At 49.8% G+C, this 20071-nt stretch overlaps 1 protein-coding gene across 1 annotated transcript; it reads left to right on the forward strand.

The window, feature by feature from the left end:
• The first annotated feature begins 465 nt into the window (after window positions 1–465).
• Window positions 466–14304, forward strand: Nt5c1a (5'-nucleotidase, cytosolic IA). The gene is made up of 6 exons (XM_051188715.1): window positions 466–607; window positions 6554–6721; window positions 7098–7227; window positions 10199–10321; window positions 12095–12279; window positions 13680–14304. The coding sequence occupies exons 1-6, from the start codon at window positions 482–484 to the stop codon at window positions 14043–14045; spliced, it is 1098 nt and encodes a 365-aa protein (XP_051044672.1). The 5' UTR covers window positions 466–481; the 3' UTR covers window positions 14046–14304.
• Window positions 14305–20071: the final 5767 nt, after the last annotated feature.

Below are 20071 nucleotides of genomic sequence, written 5' to 3' on the forward strand. Positions count from 1 at the left end.
GCTGATTGTGCAGGGTCCTAGGATGCTGGCATCCAAGGGACAAGAGCCTGTTAGTTCTGAGAAGGGCTTACCTATTCATTTTCTGCTTTGGGAATCACCGTGTTGGGGGGGGGGGTTAGGCTTCCTCCTTTCTCGGTGCCCTTGAACTTCATCCCTACAACCCTGAATCCGCAGCACCCTACAAGCCCAGATCCAGCCGGCCTGCTCCAGAAAGCAGGCGGCACCTGCCCCCTATTTGCTTCAATCATGGGTAGGTCAGGGAAACCGAGCTCAGCCGTCCCCTAAACGCCAGCGGCTGCTTGTCCCCCCACCCCTGGCGGGCGGGCGGGCAGGCGGGGCGGGCTCACTCACACTCCCTCTTGGCCCTGCCCGCCGGCTTCTCCCGCTCGGGACGCACCTCCCTCCCGTAGCTCAGTCCTGCAAGGTCCGCGTCTCCACCGCCGCCTGCTCCCACCTGGCCGGATCGGATCCGAGCCGGAGCATGGACCACGGACAGCCCCGGGAGGCCCGCGAACCCGGACCAGGAGCAGAGACCGCTGCGGCGCCGCGCTGGGAGGAGTCCAAGACCTTCTATGACAATCTCTCTCCCAAGAAGAAACCCAAATCGGTAAAAAGCTGGGCTTGGGTTTGGGGAACACTGGGAGGGCCATTTCCAGGGAGGGGGTCTCAAGCTCTCTGGAAAGGAACTCGTGGAGCCCCTGGGGGGGGGGGCAGTGCTCCTCCGCCCCAGAATGTGCCCGGCAGTTGGCTCAGGCTCCAGTTTATTTTGGGAGCTCTGCTCTGGTGGAGGTGGTTTTTTTTCCCCATCCCGGGCTCAGGTTCCACGCCAGGATCCCCCTCCCCCATGCTGTCATCAGGGACCTATCCCCTCCCGGCATTGGCGGCCCCGGACGCCCAGACTGCACTTGTTGGCAGAGCTGGTCAGCAACCCGGGTAGCAGCGTCCGGGCTCAGTAACTCGACTCTGGAAACCCGGCTGCTCTCTGTGCGCTCAGGTCTCCAGCTCGGCTTCAAATCTCGGCGCTTGGGCTCTAACTGGAGACCCAAGCCCTGGGATCAGAGGAGTCGCTCTTCCTGCATTTTAAAGAAACTGCTACTTGCTCCAGGCTCAGGGCCTCGTTCCCAGGCTCTGAGCTCTCAACAGGGGGCTTTACACCCTAGACATTGCTTCTGATTCGTGGTGGGCATTAACATAACAGGAATCAGAGCAACTTCGCACAGAGGCTAGAATTCCTCTTCCTCTGTGGGACAGATTAATGATAGATACCTTGTTCATGCCACCACCTTAGACCTAGTGGCTGTCCTTAAAGTCTCCCACTGCTTCACTCCAGTGACTTCACCCAGGAGGCCACTCTATCCACAGTCACCTCTAGGCCTTCAGTCATCCTGGTGACTGAGATATTACGCTGTGCCCTGCCTGTCTCGGGAGTTTGCTGTGTGCCCAGGAGGCTATAGAGCTGTTGGTTGCTCAGATAAAAAGGTCCCACACGGTACTGTGGGAGCATAGGGGAGGTGGTGACTCCCACCAGGAAAGTTTTGGGGAAATGGCATTTGAACTGATCCTAGAGCGTCAGTGGGTGTGGCCTCGGGGCAGGGGGGAAAGAATGGATGAGCTGCCTTTGAAGCTGAGTACCTTGTTCAGAACCTGCACTGAGTGGGAAATGCAGGGTTGTTGGGAAAAGTCTTACAAGGACCCAAAAGGGTTCCCAGCCCAGGGACAGCCCTGGCAGGGTGATGGGGCCTGGACCTTATTTAGTGGGGTTGAGGCTTTCACACTGGGTTCTGTGGTACCCCATGTTTCAGGATGTCTTCAGATCTGATAATCCAATTTGTTTTTTCTTCTTAAAAAAATACTTTAAATAACTGGGGAAAAAAGCAGCTCTTCCCATTTTCAAGTATCTAGTGGTGTGAATCAGGGCCTTCTCAGGACTGTGCAGAAACATAAAAATACATTGGCTGGATATTGAGGGTTAAGTCTGTGGCAGTACTCTGATTGCTGCTTTCAAATGCATTGTTACACAAACTGTTGTAGTCATTGCTTAGCTTTGTAACAAACACATTCATGTAGATAGGTTGGTAGGTAGGTAGATATCACATCTGAATTGTAAAATAACTTAAAGCAATTATACAGTTGGCTAATATTACATATTTGGATTCTGCATATGAATTCATTTGATGAAAAGGTCAACCTACCTTTTAAAAATATGAAAATCATAATGGGATTTTGCGGGATCTTTTATTTATTTTTAACAGGGATTAACTTGTTTCCACTTTCATTTTATAAAGATGATGCTGGGCTGTTTATCAGGTGGATTGGAAAGGTTGGGTCTGGCTGCAGTCCTGCCTGAGGGTTGGGGAGGAGCTGAAAGCTGGGAAGCAGGAGCGAATCATCAGTGTTTAAAAATCCATTTCCTCCCCACGCATCCGAGAGCCAGGCCGTGGTCAGTCACGGCCTCTGCATCAGTCCTTGAACCCTCACCCTCATCTGATTAGGTGACATTCCCAGCCCCTAATTCTTCCTGTCATAGCCCCTCTTCCCACAGGCTATTTTGGAGGTTGCAAGCCTCATGGGCCCCACTGGGGCCTGGCCTGGGCTCATTTTAATTCCCAGGAAGTTGAGTGAAGGCCATCAGAGGCCCTCACTCAGAGCTATCCTACCCTCCTCTCACCCAGCATCTCTCCTATGTCCTTCCAGAAATAGTTTGTTTGGCTATGCTCCTATCTTGAGTGCAATAAACAGATTGCTGGTCTAAGTGGGAGCTCCTCAGGCAAGCCAGTGGGCACTGGGCTATCCTCTGTTAATTCTTCACCTTCACCCTGAAGCCTCAGCCATCAAGATCAACCTGCATCTCAGAGAGCTGATAAGATCATGGCTCCCCACAGCTCAGCACTCTCTGGCTGAGCCCCCAGGTTGTTCTGACCCAGTTCCTAGCCTGGAATGGATGTTCTGATTTTGGTGCACATCAAAACATAGGACTTGGGTGTTAAGAGACCTGGTCAGTCTACAAGGGCTGAGATTCTCTAGGTTCTGGATAGACCTTGTCACCCATTTCTTCAGACACACTTGGGGGCTGGACAATCAACCTGTAGGTGCTTGGGTCCCCTACCTCGCTTATGTTGTATCAGACTGACCTGAGTAGGAGGCAGAGGCCTGTCTCGGGAATCATCACTCTTCAGGGGAAGAGTACCCCAATAAACATCACAGGATAGGGACACAATGCTTCTCATCATTTCTCCAAATATAGAAGGGGAAGCTGGATTGTCAGGGAGGTTGTTGAAGGAACAAAAGGTGGGGTTTTCTAGGAGAATCATACCAGGGAAGCTGTTATGTGGGCAGAGGCCAAACTAGAGACTTGAGATTCCATCTTGACTTTCTTATGTGACCTAGAGTAACATCCTGACCCTCTTCATCCCTATTTCTTCATCCATGAGAGGGAAGTAAGCACTCCCAAGGCAAAGCCAATCAAGACATTTTTCCTCCTTGCAATGGTCAGGAGTAGGATCTGAGGAAGTTTGGGTAATGGAGACTCAAGGCCCAGCATTCTGTTAAGGGCTGTGGGACAGAAAGTAAGGAATAAGGCTTTGGCTGACTGCATGGGCAGAGCCAGATTCAGGGACAGCCTGAAGCAGATGGAAGGCCGTGGGTTCTCTGCCTTTGTAGGAATGACAGTTCTGTCTCTAAAGCTCTCAAGTGCTGATGAGGTTGAGAGATGCCCAGCCCCATATGGACATATGACACACAGGTGGTCAGAAACTGGCAAAATTGGGTTGAACCTCAGAGGAGGGCCACCCTTGCCACCAATGCCTTCCATTGGCCCTCCTGACCACCCACACCACCTTGGTTAAAGTTAAAAGCCAAACACAAGCTGTGGTCAGCTATACAACTTTGCAGAAATCTTTGGTTTTTCCACTCCTATTTTGAGGCTCTGAAGCATCGCTGTCTATTATCCACAGGAAAACTGCTTAAATTCATTAAACTTAATTGACTTTAGGGACAGGGGATGGCTCTGTTGGTAAAGTGCCTGGGGCACAAGCATAAGGAACCTGTGTTTGGATCTCCAGCAGTTACATCAAAGCCACGAGTGATGGTGTGCATGCGTCAGTGGGTGGAGACAGATCTCTGGAGCTCAGGGCTCACTGGTCAGTCAGTATATCGAGTCAGTCAGTGTGCTCCAGGGTTAGTGAGAGATCCTTTGTCAAAAAAATACCGTGACAGGCAATAGAAGAAGATGCTGATGTCCACTTCTGGGCTCCACACATGAACATGCACTCACACATGCACACATTTGTATTTGAAAGCAAGTGAAGTTAGATTTCAAATCTTCAGCATCACCTGTCACATTTGAAGTTACTGCACAACCACACAGCATGGTTTTTAGAGCATTTCCATGAAGGCCCAGCTTCTAGAGCTGCCCAGGTCGCAGAAAAGTGTGGCCACACCTTCCCTGCAGGTTCTCCAGCTGCTGTCCATGGTAGCATGCTCTCTCCCCAACTCCTAAACAATGCCATGAATCTCTGCATAGAGAATGGGCCAGAAGCTCCTTGGGGACAGAAATCAAACCTATCTTGCTTCCTAACATGTCCCCATCTTAGCATCACTCAATGCTGCCAATCAGTTGGAGCCTAGCAGTGGGTGGAAGAAATCATCCACAAGATTATCATGAACAAGCCTGAGTGTTAGGTCCATTTAAAAGTTTTGGCTTCAATTTGAGCCCCTCTCTTCTCATCTGTAGAGAATCATGACCCTTGGACTGTCACGGTCACAGAGAAGTGGTGTCCTTGACCTCCCTGAACACCCATATTATGATCTTGCCCAGAAATCAGTCGGGTTCAGCTGCTGTCCGTGGTGGCATGCTCCTCTCATCCTATCCAAGTCAGATGTTTTGTTCCATTTGGGTTACTGTATCAAAGTGTCACAGACTAAGCAACTCACACTGTAGACAATAGAAATTTCTTTCTTGCAGCGTGGGAGGCTGGTGGTCCAAAATTATGGAGTCAGAAGACTGGGGTCCTTTTTCTGGTTTAAAAATGGCAACTTCTAGCTATGTCCTCACATGGTGGGATAGTTAAGGCAAACTCTGGTGATTTTTTTTTCCCTAAGAAAATCCCTAACCACTCACAAAAATATGGTCACATTCAGGATTATAGTTCAACATGACATTTGGGGGGATACATCCAGATATAGTGTTTGGGAAGGAGTACTGAGACCCTCTTGTGAGGAGGACCCTTTGAATTCCAGCCCCTGCCTATTTTTCCAGCTGGCTTACACTCTCCCCTGCCCTGGTCTCTGTTCACTTTGCATTTATGTCCCCACCAATCCTTGTGGCCTCTTCCTTCAAGGTCTTCCTCAACGGCCTCCTCTCCCCAATGACTTCCCCTGGAGCCACTCATGGAGACCTTGCTTTCACCTTCTGCATGCCTTTTCCTTCTGTCCACCTGTCTTCTCCTCCTCATGCCCTGATGAGCTCTGAGGGCAGGAGCCATGTCTGCTTTCCAGAACCCATCCTCAGCAGACTCCATAGAGGAAGCAACTGAAGTGGAGATCCAGAGTGGGGGCACGCATTAACTAGACAGAGGACATGGGAAATAGCACAGTGAGCAAGGAGACATTGTGTTCAAAACTCAGAGGACAAGGGGAAGGTGTGCAAAGACACGAGAAAGGTAAGACTGAGCAAGGCTGGGGAGGAGGAAGCTGAAAGCAGAAAGGAAGTAGAGGTCTGCTGTGAAGGACTTCTTGCCCTGTGGGAAAGGCTCGCTGCTTGACTCTGTACCATCGATGAGGTGGGCTGTGATCATGTCTGCACTTTGGACAGACCCTCTGACAGTGTAGGGGGTAGAGGTGATGGTGGCCTGGGCTGCGGAAGAGAAGAAAAAGTGGGTGGATTCCAAGTATGGGTGGCTTGGACACTTAATCAATGTGGAAGGGAGTGGGGAGGGGGAGTGGAGGTTTACTGCCTGGCTTCAGTTGTCTGCTCATGAAGTGTAGTCTGCATGAGAAGATGGTGGTGCTGAGCACAAGATGCAGAAAATCAGCTGGGCAGGGTAGGTGAGGGGGAAACTCAGCCTCGGGCGCTGTAAGTTGGGTTGTCTGTTGGTCTGTTGGTTGACTGGGGTTGTTAGATATGTGAGTCTGCAGCTCAGGAAACAGATCCAGGCTAGAGATTTTAAAAAAAAATCTTATATAATTACTGTGTTTCTGGGCACTAATTTCTTCCTGAGGGCATGCGGCTCTTCTTTCATAATGGAAACATTTGGGCATCATCTCAATGTGGCCATACTTTGGCTATAGCCATTGTGCTCATTTTCTGTGGTGTCCAGATGACCAACAATATTGCAGGCTCCCTGAGGGCATGCCCCTTCTCCCTGTCACGCTCCTAAATAAGGGACCAGTCTCCGGCAGAGTCCAGCCCAGAGTCTGCCTCTGCCCAAGGCTGACTTTCTTTGGAGCAGAGCCTTGGCCTTCTCCACGTTCCTGGGTCCAGGAAGGGCTTGCACAAATGCTCCTGCCTCCAGCGGAGTCTGAGTAATGGCCTGTCCTACTGTCCCTCCTGTAGCCAAAGCCTCAGAATGCAGTCACCATCGCTGTGTCCTCCAGAGCCTTGTTCCGCATGGATGAGGAGCAGAGGATCTACACAGAGCAGGGTGTAGAGGAGTATGTGCGCTACCAGCTGGAGCACGAGAACGAGCCCTTCAGCCCCGGGCCGGCCTTCCCCTTTGTGAAGGTGAGGGGGCAGTTCCAGAAGCCGCCCACACGATGCCCTTGCAAGCAGCTCTGCCTGGCAGAGGCAACCCTACAGCTAGAGCACTGAGACATGGTGGGAAGAGAAGGCCACCCACCAGGCGCAGGACTGATGGAGCCCCAGAATGGTAACTGGCTTGAGGATCGGTCCTCCTTCATCTGTCTTTGATGAAGTGCCTCTGAGTAGTTGGTGAACAACACACACAAAGGTAGAAAATGACATTACAGGGTGGTGTGCACAGATCTCATTCCAAAGCCCATTCCTAGCCTCCCTTCTCCTTTCTCACTGAAACCCTGGCTACCAACTTCACCCATCAGTTCCTGGAACTCTGAAAAGGACTTTGCGCTCTCCCTTCCAGGCCCTGGAGGCTGTGAACAAGCGACTTCGGGAGTTGTATCCCGACAGCGAGGATATTTTTGACATTGTCCTCATGACCAACAACCATGCTCAAGTGGGAGTCCGTCTCATCAACAGTATCAACCACTATGGTAGGCATGAAGGGGATGACCGCCCACGGAATGCCCCCAGCATAGACGCCCCCTGTAGGAAAGCCACACTTCTGCAGGGTCAGGCTCTATAGACTGCCACCCTAAACTCAGCAATGTTCTACTAACCTGGCATTGTATTGGATTTTTTAACCTTGTCTTTTAAAACAAATAAGGCTGCCTAGTAGGCAGAAAGCCCTGGGCTCAACCTCCAACTTTGCATAAAAACTAGGTGTGGTATTACATGCATCTAAACCTTCACTTGGGAGATGGGGTCAGGACGATCAAGAATTCAGTCTTCCTTGGCTATATAGTTAATTCAGGGCCAGCCTGAGATAACTGAGACCCACTTTTATTTTATTTTATTATTTATTTGGTTTTTTGAGACAGGGTTTCTCTGTAGCTTGGAACCTGTCTTAGAACTTGCTCTGTAGACCAGGCTGGCCTCGAACTCACAGAGATCCACCTGCCTCTGCCTCCTGAGTGCTGGGATTAAAGTCATGTGCCACTGATGCCTGGGTGAGACCTAGTTTTAAAACAAACAAATGGATAGACATGCTGGGGACATAGCTTAACTGTTTGCCTGGCATGCATGGAGTCCTTGGGTAGATCCCCATGGTGGTGAGCAAACCTGTCATCTCAGCATGTGTGCTGTGGGTAAGTGGAGGCAGAGGGCCAGTAAGCACATCTTCAGAGACACAGGGAGCTTCAGGCCAGCCTAGGCTACACATGACCCATCTCAAAAACTAAAATAAAAGCAAGACTGTAATGCTGTGTGTGGCTCACACCTTTAATTCCAGCTCTTGGGAGGCAAGGCTAGGTTGATCTCTGAGTTCAAAGCCAGCCTGGTCTAGAGAGTGAGTTCCAGGACAGCCAAGGGCTACATGAAGAATAACCTTGTCTAAATAAACAAAAGCCAACCAAAACCTGTAAAAATTAAAAAAAAAAAAAAACTGATTTGAAATGCTTCCAGTTTACAGGGTGTCGTCCATGGCCGATTTCTGGCCACCCTTGGTTGACCAGCATAACTGGCTCATAAAATTCCTGGATATTTAATAGCTGACTCTTGCAAGCCAGCACAAGCCAGCTACAGCCCACACTACAGAGGCCTCACTCCCTGTTTTACAGGGAAAGGTGTTTACTGCCTCTGTCTCTGTTTCTCTAACTGTAGGAGACTAGCAAGCCTCACGAGGTTGATGGGAGGTCAGGGGCTGTTCAGACTAAAAAGGATGCCTCTCTTTTTGGTCCAGTTATGATTGAAAGTTCTAAGTCTCTGGAACCATTGCCAGTTCCAGCATGATTCAAAACCACAGAGTAGGAAGGAAAATTGGACCCAGTGAGGCCAGAATCCAAGTCTTGGCAATCTCTCTTGGGCTTATATTCTCTCTGGGCCAAATGGGCCTTTGTGCATCTTTAGCAGGAAATCTGAACACTTCCAGGTCTCTTATGGCCTCCACAGGCACCAGGCATGTAGATGGTGTATAGACACACATGCAGGGAAGACACCCAAACACATAACATTTCTTAAAAAGGAGAATCCAGGGGCTGGAGAGATGGCTCAGTGGTTAAGAGCACTGGTTGCTATTCCAGAAGACCTGGGTTCAATTCTCAGTACCAACACAGCAGCTTACAACTGTCTGTAACTCCAGTTCCAGGGGATCTGTCTCCCTGGAACAGACATACATGCAGGCAAAATATCAATGCTCATAAAATGAAATAATGATTAAAAAGGAAAAATCATCAACACCAACCCACCTGTCTTTAAAGCTGTACAAGATCTTGCTTCAGGCAGCCAACAACCCAGTTAAGGTGTTTATTTTATTTTAAATTACTTAATTTTGATACAGGATCTTACTATGTAGTCCAGGCTAGCCTCAGACTTGAAAGCCCCTTGTCCTAACCTTCCTAGTACTGGAATTTCAGACATTGTAGAGACATGCCACCATTTCCTTTTTTCTTTTGAGAGAGGATGTCTCTGTTTAACTCCAGCTGTCCTAGAACTTGCAGAGTTCTGCCTGTCTCTGCCTCCTGAGTTCTGGGATTAAGAACATGTGCCACAATGCCTGGCTTCACTACCGTTCTAAAAAAAAAAACAAAAAACAAAACAAAACAAAACAAAAATTTAACCTGTGTGCATACGTGTGTGTCTGTAAGTAAATGCCACACTATCTGTGTGAAGGTGACTTTGAAGGTCAAAAGAGACATCAGATTTCTTGTAACTGGAGTTAAAGACACTTGTGAGCTGCCACGTGGGTGCTAGGAACTGAACCCGGGTCTTCTGGAAGAGCAGCAAGTGATCTTAACCACAGAGCCATCTCTTCAGCTCCTATTCACTACTTTAAACTGTATTTATTTATTTTGGGTGCCAGGGAATGAAACCAGGACCTCTGCAGGCTATACCCTTAGTCTCCAGTTGGCATTTTACAATACTGATTTCAAATTTCTGAGGGTGAGGGTGAGGTTAGCAATATTTAAGCACAGGTGCTGAGCAATCAGAATAGCGAGTGCTCCGTGCTTGAGTAGGGCCCTGGGGGAACCTTTACCGGGTCAAGTATTAACCTTGCCTGTTGTGGACTGTGAGGGGGACACAAGTCCTGTAGAAGGGACTTGAGCAGTGGCTGAGGATAGCAGACACTTGTCAACCAGCAACTACTTCATCGCTTTTGCAGCAGTGGGAAGCAAGCTACCCAGCTCCGACTCTGATTGGCTCAGCCCCTATCCTATCTGCCCTATCCTATCAGCTGTGACCAGGAAGACAGGGTCTGAGTAGGAGGGGTGCTGTGAGCCAGATGCTTTCTCCAGATGTGTGATCATTTAATTCCCTTGAGGAAGGAGGCAGGGGAAATGCAAGGCTGAAACAGAGTCACTCTGCTGCCCCGCCACTCAGATCCAAGATGCCTCACACTAGGCACAGAGACGTTCTGGGGCCTGGAGTTTGACCCTGGCCCCATCTGGGGACCCTCTACCTCCACAGACCTGTTCATCGAGCGATTCTGCATGACAGGTGGGAACAGCCCCATCTGCTACCTCAAGGCCTATCACACCAACCTCTACCTGTCAGCTGATTCAGAAAAAGTGCAAGAAGCCATTGATGAGGGTAAGTCAGAATGAGGAGGGAGAATACAGGAACACTTCCCCAGACAGAAAGGGGTCCTGGTGGGGAGAAGTCTGGTCCTGAAGCTCTGAACAATTGCTGGGGTTGCCAAGGTAACCTGCAAGGGGATACATTCCCATGATCTGTCTTGTAAAGTGAAAACAAAACCCCACCTAATCTTCCTCCCATCTCTTGCCCCACAGTGGACATTCATCAGCATCACCTAGCCCTCTGTTTCCATAGAAACTTTCCTCACAGCCCAGAAAGCTACTGCTTTCCAAGATTTCTCTGGGCTGATGGGAGTTCTGATCCCTGTGTGATCAGGAAACATCTATCCATCACTGGGCCAATGAGAAAGAGGGGAGGCCCACATTTAGCCCAGCCTGAGTCATAGGGTTTCAGAAATGGTCATCTTCCACAGCTGGACTGGCCTGTGCTACAGTGAAATTAGGGGGCCCTTGAAAATGAAAAGCCCATTCCCTGCGCCCCTTTTGAGGGCAGTTTGGGGTGACAGACATGGTCTCAGTCCTCCCAATGGGAACCCACGGAGGAGGGAAGACTGACAGCCCATTTGCCTGGATGTGTACTCAGGCCGGACACTCAGGGTTCCTCTGTCAACTACTCCTCTTTTCCTTCCCACGCTGTCCCTTTGTAGGTGAGGCTTTCTTTAACCGGTACCCAGAGGGCATTTCCCTAGACAAATCACTCCCTTTGTTTGGGGTTTGGGAACTAACTAACCTGTAGGTGTGCCTCTGTGCACATGGAATTTGACTTTTTGTCTTCGGGGTGTGGTTTGATGGATGTTCTGCTCAGAGCAGGGGGCTTCTAGGTCATCTTGGCATTGGGTAGGCAGAGCTGAGACGGTACATAGCCTGATACTCAGGACCTGGTCCTACCCTGGGCATCCTTAGGCTAGTGAAGCCACTGTCAGACCTGTACTGCTAGCTCTTGCCAGAGCTCTGTGGAAGTCTGCCTCTGTGACCCTAGATTCCCAAGGAGCAGGGTAGAAGAGGCCTACAGAGAAATGATGACTATTGAGGGGGAATCAGCTGATTCTAACCTGGAGTTTTGGTCCCTGACCAGTGTTCTTGCATCCCAGTGGAACGGTGGTTGCAGAAAGTCTGTATGCATTATCACAAGTAGTTCATGCACATTATCTCACAGTCTGAACCAATGTGGCATCAGTGTACCTGGGTGCTTGGTGGCTGAAGACAGGGTATCTGCACCCTCCCATCTCTACTGTAGCCTGAGAGCTCAGTCTCATACAGACCTGAAAGAACCTTAATTTTACCTTGGCCCAGAGAAAGTAAGTAACAGGAGTGGCTGCCCCTCAAGGAGTGCTTCCCTGTTTGTTATAGATCCATATGGGGTGAAGGACTCCGAATGGAACAGTCCTGTGCTCCCTGCCAAGACTGCTATTTGACTAGTCCACACCAGCATGATCTTCAATGTTAAAGTGCTCAAGTTTCTTCATGCTGGCTGATGAATAGTTCTTCAGTGCCCTCCTGCCCAGGGACACCCCAGAGCTCTTCACAAAGACAATATTAATGAGCTAGCTTTTAGACCTTGATAGGGACCCTCAAAGTGATGCCACAAGGCTATAGCTGCTGCGTGTTCTTACAGCCAGTGCTCACAGACTACCGATTTTAAAATGTCCTCAATATGAGTCCTTGTTAGGCTTGACTTTAGTCCTGGGGAAGCTTATATGGAACATGAACAGCATGAGATACCTTCTCCTGTGCCCTCCAAGACAACACCGGTTACCTCTCTGTGCAGGGATTGCAGCTGCCACCATCTTCAGCCCCAGCAGGGATGTGGTTGTGTCCCAGAGTCAGCTTCGAGTGGCCTTCGATGGGGACGCAGTACTCTTCTCCGATGAGTCAGAGCGCATTGTCAAGGCCCATGGACTGGACAGATTCTTTGAGCACGAGAAGGCCCATGAGAACAAACCTTTGGCACAGGTGCTACACATTCCCAGAACCCCTGAGTAGCCCCCTCATTCCCCAGAACCTGGTCTGGCCTGAACTCCCAGCTCAGGGACAAACCCAGACTAAGCTGGCATCCCTGCCAGATCCTCTTACCAAGACTCAAGCCCCACAACCTCCACCACGCCTGTCTCTTTCTTTGGTTTTTCAAGGCAGGGTTTCTCTGCCTAGATCTGTCTATCTCTGCCTCCTGAGTTCTAAACCTCTCTCTCACTTGGCCCCAGGGTCTTTTCAATGACTCCTCCCCGTCACTGAGCCCCACCCCTCAAGCAGTCTCATCCCCTGCCTCTTGGGGCCTCTAAAGTCTCCCCAGGCTTCTCTCTGAAGCCTCCCCTGCCTCCCTGCTTTGTTCCTCCAAACCCCTTTCTAAGGTCTCATCCTCTCCCAGAAGCCCCACCCCCATTCTGAGTCTCCACCCTCCTTAAAAATCAGAGCACCCCATCTTCTGTCCTTTCCCTGTGACCCTCAGCTCTCCCTTAAGATCCCCTCCTGAGTGAGCGCCCACCCCTCCAGAAGCCCCTGTTTCTCTATTGTACTGGTGTGGGGAGCTGGCATTGGGCCACTTCTTGCCATGCCTTGCTTAAATGGCTCAGAGAGCCTCACCTACCGTCATACTTCCCAATGGCTCTCTGAGAACAGAGCATGTCTTGGAGCTTGTTAGAAATTCCCCATGGGTGGAACAATGGGATTCTCTGGCCCTGGTGGAGCTTTTATGGAAATCTAGGTGGCCAGGGTACTTTTCCCACTAAGTGGTTGATAGAGAGGAACACTGCTTACCCCAGGTTACCCAGTTAGGAAAGCCCCCAAGACTAGCAGCCTACTTTCCTTGTTTCTGGTTGCTTTGAAAATGAGCTACATTCTACACCATCTAGTTCTTTATTCACATACCCACAGTAGTACCTCCATTGCTGTGGACACTTTCCCTGACTCCAGAGAGCTTGAGCCCAGTGCCCTGAGCCGCATGTGTCTGTGTGTCCACAGGCAGACTCATACTCAGTAGTTACACACTGATGTTCACATATGGAGTCCATTCTGGTTGGCATGCGCCCATGCCATCATTACTAGCTAGCTTTAATTCCTTCTTTGCTAATGAACACAGGCAACCATACCTTCAGGACAGATCACTGAAGAGACATGGATGGATATGCCTACAGTTGCCCTGGTTATGATTATTCTGGTACAGCCCCAATCACATTAAGACAGACCCCACACTACAGGTAGGTACCTACAACCCTTCATGTTGTAGTCAGAAAGGCAGAGCAAAACTACCAAAAGACTTAGGGATTTCCCAGCCCAACAGCCAGTCACTGGTGCTTTGGGATGAAAGGGCAAATGTTTAGGAGACATGATCTTACAGTATCTCCTTAACTCCACAGGGCCCCCTGAAAGGCTTTCTAGAAGCACTGGGCAGACTGCAGAAGAAATTCTACTCCAAAGGCCTGCGGCTGGAGTGCCCGATTCGCACTTACTTGGTGACAGCGCGCAGCGCAGCCAGTTCTGGGGCCCGGGCCCTCAAGACCCTTCGAAGCTGGGGCCTGGAGACCGACGAGGCTTTATTCCTAGCCGGGGCACCCAAGGGCCCCCTTCTTGAGAAGATTCGCCCGCACATCTTCTTTGATGACCAGATGTTCCATGTGGCTGGGGCTCAGGAGATGGGCACAGTGGCTGCCCATGTGCCTTATGGCGTGGCCCAGACACCCCGGAGGGCAGCTGCTGCAAAGCAGACTCTGAGTTCTCAGTAGCAAAGCCACCTTGCTCCAGGCTTCCTGTCACACCTCTGAACCTCATCTGGTGAACTTTCCTGGCTCCTCACTGTCTACCCTCCTGCATGTTGCCCTCTCCCCTCTACTTAGGTACTGTAAGGAACTTAGGAAGACCGGGCCAGCCCTCACAGTCCCTGCTGGGCAAACATTGCCACGATCCTGGCTAGGAAAGCAGGACGCTGCAGGGAAGCTTAGATGTCATGGGGAACTTGGTGGGACTGAGAGCAGCAGTCTGAGAAGCTAGGAAGCCAAAGGGCTTGGGATGAAAACTGTCCCATGCAGACAGGGCATGGACTGCATGACTCAAGTCCCTTTTCCCCATAAGCCTCAGTTTATCTTCCTCTTTTAGGTGGTTTCCAAGCCGTCCTTTAGTCAAAGCTTGGTTTTTACAAGATTATGCCCTAAATGAGTCATCCTGTTCCGGGCTGATACACCTATGTAGGTTACAAGATGACACTCTGTCTAGGTGAATGAATGACAAGAATGACAGCCCTTCCTCTGGCCTGAGCCGGGGCATAGGCGAGATTCCAGCTCTTTGCCCCTCAGCCCTGAGGCCCATCTATGCACAGTGCTGCACAGTGGCCCTGCCTGTATCTTGCTGTGTTTGGAAACCGCCACGCAGGGTGCCCTGTTGTTTCCTGTGATTTGCTAACCGGAATCATGGCCTGTCAGCTGCCAGGTGGGAGGTTTGTGGAAAGAAATGAGGGGAGGAATGTAACTCACATGCAAATTCTCCTCTAGCCAGTAGGGGGCACTGCAGACTCCTCCTGGAGTGGGTTTTAGTGGCTTACCTATTCTGGGTTTTCTTTGCCTTCAGTTTTTAGGCAAAATCCAATAATTCTGCCTGCCAACCTCCTCACCTCAGCCTTGGGTCTACTAGTCACTGCTACCTGCCATGCTTTGTAAGGAAGGTCTCCCAGCAGCGAAAGAGACCTCTAGCCCCAAAGATGAAGAAATCACAGGCTCTAAAGAGAGTGGTTGTCCAGGCAGAGTCTGCCAGGCAGAGTCTGAGGGCAAGCTGCTGCAGGGAGACGTGGGAAGTGTCAGGTCTGATCTGATCTGAGCAAAGACGCTAAGGACGTGATGCTTAGACAGGGATGTGCTGAATGTGCACGTGTCAATCAGCATGAGGCTGCTGTGGAGAGGGAAAACCAGTCAGAGCTACCCTGGAGGTGATGAGCTGTCACTGGGATGTTGTGCAAAGGATTCTGGGATGAGCTGATCTTCCTGGGAGGTTTCAGTGATTACTCCACCTTTGTATGAATCCATGCAGCCCTTTCTTCTCCACACAATGAGTAATGGTCCACCTCCTCCTTTGCTAAGCAGCCCTGAAGAGGGGATGGTCCGTCCCCTAGGAAGAAGGGGCAAGCAGACATGTGTTCATTCATTGATTTCCCGGCTCCCACAGGGATCCCAGCAATGAAGAGACCTGGAAGCATCATCAGAGGGCCGGGAGAGGAGCCTGGAGGTGGGGTGAAGTCAACCGGAGACTCTAACCTCTGTTTTTCTAGGCATTTGGCTCAGGATCTGAAGGAATACATGTTCTGGGCAGTGTGTCTCGGGGTAACAACTGAAGGAAGGAGGACAAAGAAGGCTCAGGGGTTCCTGGAAATGAGCACCGCCTGGTCGAAACAAGCATGCATTTGTGTCTGCAGCATGCAGATGCCGTTCCTGCAAGATGGTGGTGCACATGAGGGAGACACTTCTGCTCTTTGGAACCACTGGCATCATCACACCTGGAGGGCACGGTGTAAAGGTGGTTTTGCACAGCGTCATTTCCACCATTATAGCCAGGACCTTTCCAGCCAGCGGAGGAGGCCTCAGGGTAGAGCAAAGTCTGTGAGAACTGCTGCTGGTTCTCCTTGCCTGGCCAGAGAAGCTGTGTGACCGAAGAGCAGCTGCAAGGAAATGAGAAGCGGCGGAAAGAAGCCTAGCCTCACAGCACTTTCCATTGTCACTGGGCCACACAGCAGCCTTCTGCCACGAGGCCATAGTCACCCCCTTGCAGGGTGCCCCTCCCTGAGGCTCACAGTCAGTGGTCACATGATGCTTGTAAGAATATGCAGAGTGCAGGCTCACAGAGTGTCCTTAGGCTGCCCAGTCAGAAAAGGCCTGTGTACTGTGAAGACCACACCAGATATTGCCAATATTTGGATGCTGGGATGCATGAGGTCTATTGTTCAGGGCCTGGTCATGAATACTGCAAACCTTTCCAGGTTTCTCAGGAAACAGGGATGATACCAGGCCAGAAGCAAGAAGACAAGGTGCAGTAAAAAGCTGTGGATTTCACTGGAGACACCATGAATACATAGATACAGACAGCCTGGGCAGTCTGCTCCAAATCCTATTATTGAAACCAAGAATGAGCATCTCAAGCCTGGACAAAAAGCTTTTGGAGCTGGAAGAAAAGGCCAGAAATGCTGGGGGCAGACTCAGGCTGCAGCCAGACAGTCTTCCTGATGGACTCAAGGGCTGAGAAGGAGCCAGGCAGCACAAAGCATTGTTTACTTGTTACCAGGAGATTTAAAAACCAGCTGAGCATCAGAGCCCCAGGCCCAGCCTCAGACTGCAGCACCAGCACAGAAGATCCAACCACTCCCAGAACACTGGATCCCTTTAGCTTGAAGTACCCCATCCCTAGGTCTGGCAGAACACTCCTCCTAGGAAGTGCTTGCCAACAGAGTCCCAGGCCCTGTGGGACTGCTACTCAGCAGAACAGTAGCTCTGTTTGTTACTAAGCATGGAGACTGCTTAGTAACAAACTTACTACAGAACTCCCTTCGGGGGAGGGAGATGTGGCTGGACATCTGGCTGAGTCAGTAGAGTGCTTGCCTACTGAATACAAAAGCCTGGATTCAACTGGCAGCATTGCATAAGCTAAGGATGGTGGTGTACATCTATAATTCCAGCACCAGAGAGATGGAGGCAGGAGGAGTCAGAAGACCAAAGTGATCCTCAGCTGCGTGGCCAGTCCAAGGCCAGTCTGGGCTACATGAGACCCCATCACAAAAAGAAAAAGACAAGCCCTCCCCTACATGATGGCCCAAATACATCAGTGGGAACGTAGCAGAATATGCTAGAAGAAAACAGAAGCTAGCAAGAAATTCAAATCTGAGACGACTCATGTTACACCTCTGCTTAATTGGTATGCAAAGCCATGATCAGAATATCAAAGGGCCCCTCCATAGCATGTGGTGAATAGCCCTTCCCCAAGTCCCTGGGTGTTCCTTGGTAACCTCAGATGCCCTGGTCCCTCTACTGGGAATCCTGCATCTTCCTGTGATCCAGCCTACCCGAAGATATACCAGCAATGTGGCACGTGTCTACTCTCTTCAGGTGACTGTGAGGACTGTGGGGACACCAGGGTCTGCCTCCTGCCCCTTGAGAAGTATCCTAGATGTCCTGATTTGCTCAAAGTCACCCAAGTAGTGGCAGTGCTGCGACTGTCTGATGCTGGGACGTGGAGGTCCCTCACTTTCCATACAGTAGCAACAGAAGCTCCAGTGTGTTCCAGGTGTTCACCGGAAGAGCTCACCTAAACCTGACCTGTTGAAAAGCTGGGACACATTTGAGCAGGTGCATTTTGGTTAGAGCATCTTGGCTAACTGTGATTTAAATGAGATCATATGCAGTCCTACTACACCGCTTTTGAACAACTTCAAGCTATGTAAAACAGTTTGCAGATCTTTGAGTTGAGCTAATAAAGGGTTTGACTGTCAGGGGATTCTGAGGCCAAAGTGGATCCATTGCCTGATATCATAAAGAAGCATCTGTGGTTTTAAACATGTCCACTGGTTCATAGATGCACTACAGCAGCAGAATTTAAAGGTACTAACCGAAATCCCAAAGCCAAAAGAATACTTACAGTCTGACCCTCTTATAGGGAATGTCTACTGACTCCTGGACCAGGAAAAACTGCTAGACCACTGGGACAAACAAGGTTACATCCTCCTAAAGATTTAAGGGCAGAAGTTGACTCCATTGCTAAGAGGGGAAGAGATGGGGACTTAATGACTGTCTCACCTTTTCCTGACATTCAATAATTTAAATTTCTGCTAGGTTTCTCACCAGTCTCCAGAAGAACCTGAGGAGGAGGAGGATGAGGGATAGGAGGAGGAGGACCATTAGCTCCATGGCTGGTACCTTCATTGGACTGGTACCTGAGACAAAGTGTCCTGGATTATGCCTTTAATGCAAGGTGTAGAAACTTCTCTTGACAGTAGGTGGCACTGCAGACTGGCACTCGGCTGTGCCTGTACTTCATGGTTTACTTTTCTTTCTTTCCAGGCTACAGTGGCCAAAAAGGATTTCAGGTGCTCTGACAATGTTTGTGAAACATCTCTGTATGCTGAGCTGATGGCTCTCACCGAAAATCACTGTGACAGTATATGGAGAAACACCTATGACTATGTACCACTGTACAGACTGAGTATGTGTTTATGAGTGTGAGTGGTGGCCCAGACTTCTCTGCTGCTGACTCTGAGTGTGCTCACATGTGTGTATGTCTGTGTCTCTTTGTGTATCATACACAATTTGTAAGCTTGGAGTGTGTACAGATGGTTGTCTCTATTATTTAAGGATCCTAGGCCCCACAGGCTGATGGCCAGCATCATTCCTTGGGACTGGTCCTAGCTACCCTCATCATCTCACGGCATGCCCCTAGCTATTCCCATCATCTCATGGGCATTGCATGTGCCTCGCCCGAGGGCCACAGAGGCCAGACCTCTCAGTCTTTCCCTCTAGGTTTCTGCCTCCGCCCCACTCCTGTTGCCCCTGAACTCTTTCCTACCCCCGTGGCTCTGCAGCTATGGGGAAGAGGGGTAGGACAGACCCTACCTGACTCCATCTCCACACATAACTTCCCTTCCTAACAGAACCAGGGTTAATGTGGTGTGATTAGGAATCTCCCCCAATCTCTTCCTTCCTCCTCTACCTAGTGCCAGGGTTAATGGTGGTCTGATTAGCAGCTATGCTGCAGTCACAGCTAGGCAAGCCGACTTCCTTCCTTGTCTCCTGTTCCTGCCAGACCTTATTTACTTTTGCCACACCCAACAAACCCAGGGGCTTTAGAGACCAAATCGTCTTTACAAAGTTAAGACCTTCCATAAGGCAACTCAAAACCCTGCAAACCAATGCCTCATATGCCTGGGCAAGGCTGAATATGCATTCATTGCTGTCAGCCACTAAATTAGGGCAGAGACTCGAGGCCAGACTTGTACAGTCACTGATCAGAAAATTGCCAAAGTCATTGCAAACATACTGTGTGGAGCCACACAGGCAACATAGGAGCAAGGGGCCTGCTGCAGCAGGCGAGGCATTGAGGATCCTGTATACCACTGCCATATAGGAACTGGGGCTCGTGGAGCTCGATGTTCTACTGTGGGTTTTTTGTTTTGTTTTTGTTTTTCTGAGAAGTTAGAAATCTGAACTTTCAAATATTGGCAACTATTTCAAGTTTAGAAAACACTGTTCAGGCCAAAGTTGGCTAAATCTAGCCCTCAGTCTCGTTTGCTCCTGCTGGCCCCAGCCCAGTGATTTGGAACTTTTAGACTCAAGTATACTCAGAACCACAGATTGGGTCTTTATGAGACCTTGGAGATGGTGTAAAACATCCGCTGTGCGTTTTTAAGGCTTGGGTACAAGATGGGCATGGAAGTGCACACCTATTTAGGTAAGCCTGGCCTTACTTATTGAGACCCTACTAAAAAAACAAATCAAAACTAAATAACAACCTGAGTGTCACTGGGTATGGTGGTACATACCTTTAATCCCAGCACTCGGGAGACAAGTAGGTGGATCTCTGTGAGTTCAAGGCCAGTCTGGTCTACAGAACAAGTTCCAGGACAGTCAAAGCTATAGAGTGAAATCCTGTTTTAAAAACAAAACAAAAAACCGAATGAATGGGCACAAACTTCCTTTTTAAATTAACATACCTATACCCTTAACTTCCAGTTTCCTCTTTCAATAGTGTCTGAGTGTCCCCTATGTAGAACAAGATCAAGAAA

Source organism: Phodopus roborovskii, unplaced genomic scaffold (genome assembly GCF_943737965.1).
Source record: "Phodopus roborovskii unplaced genomic scaffold, PHOROB, whole genome shotgun sequence".
NCBI lineage: Eukaryota > Metazoa > Chordata > Mammalia > Rodentia > Cricetidae > Phodopus > Phodopus roborovskii.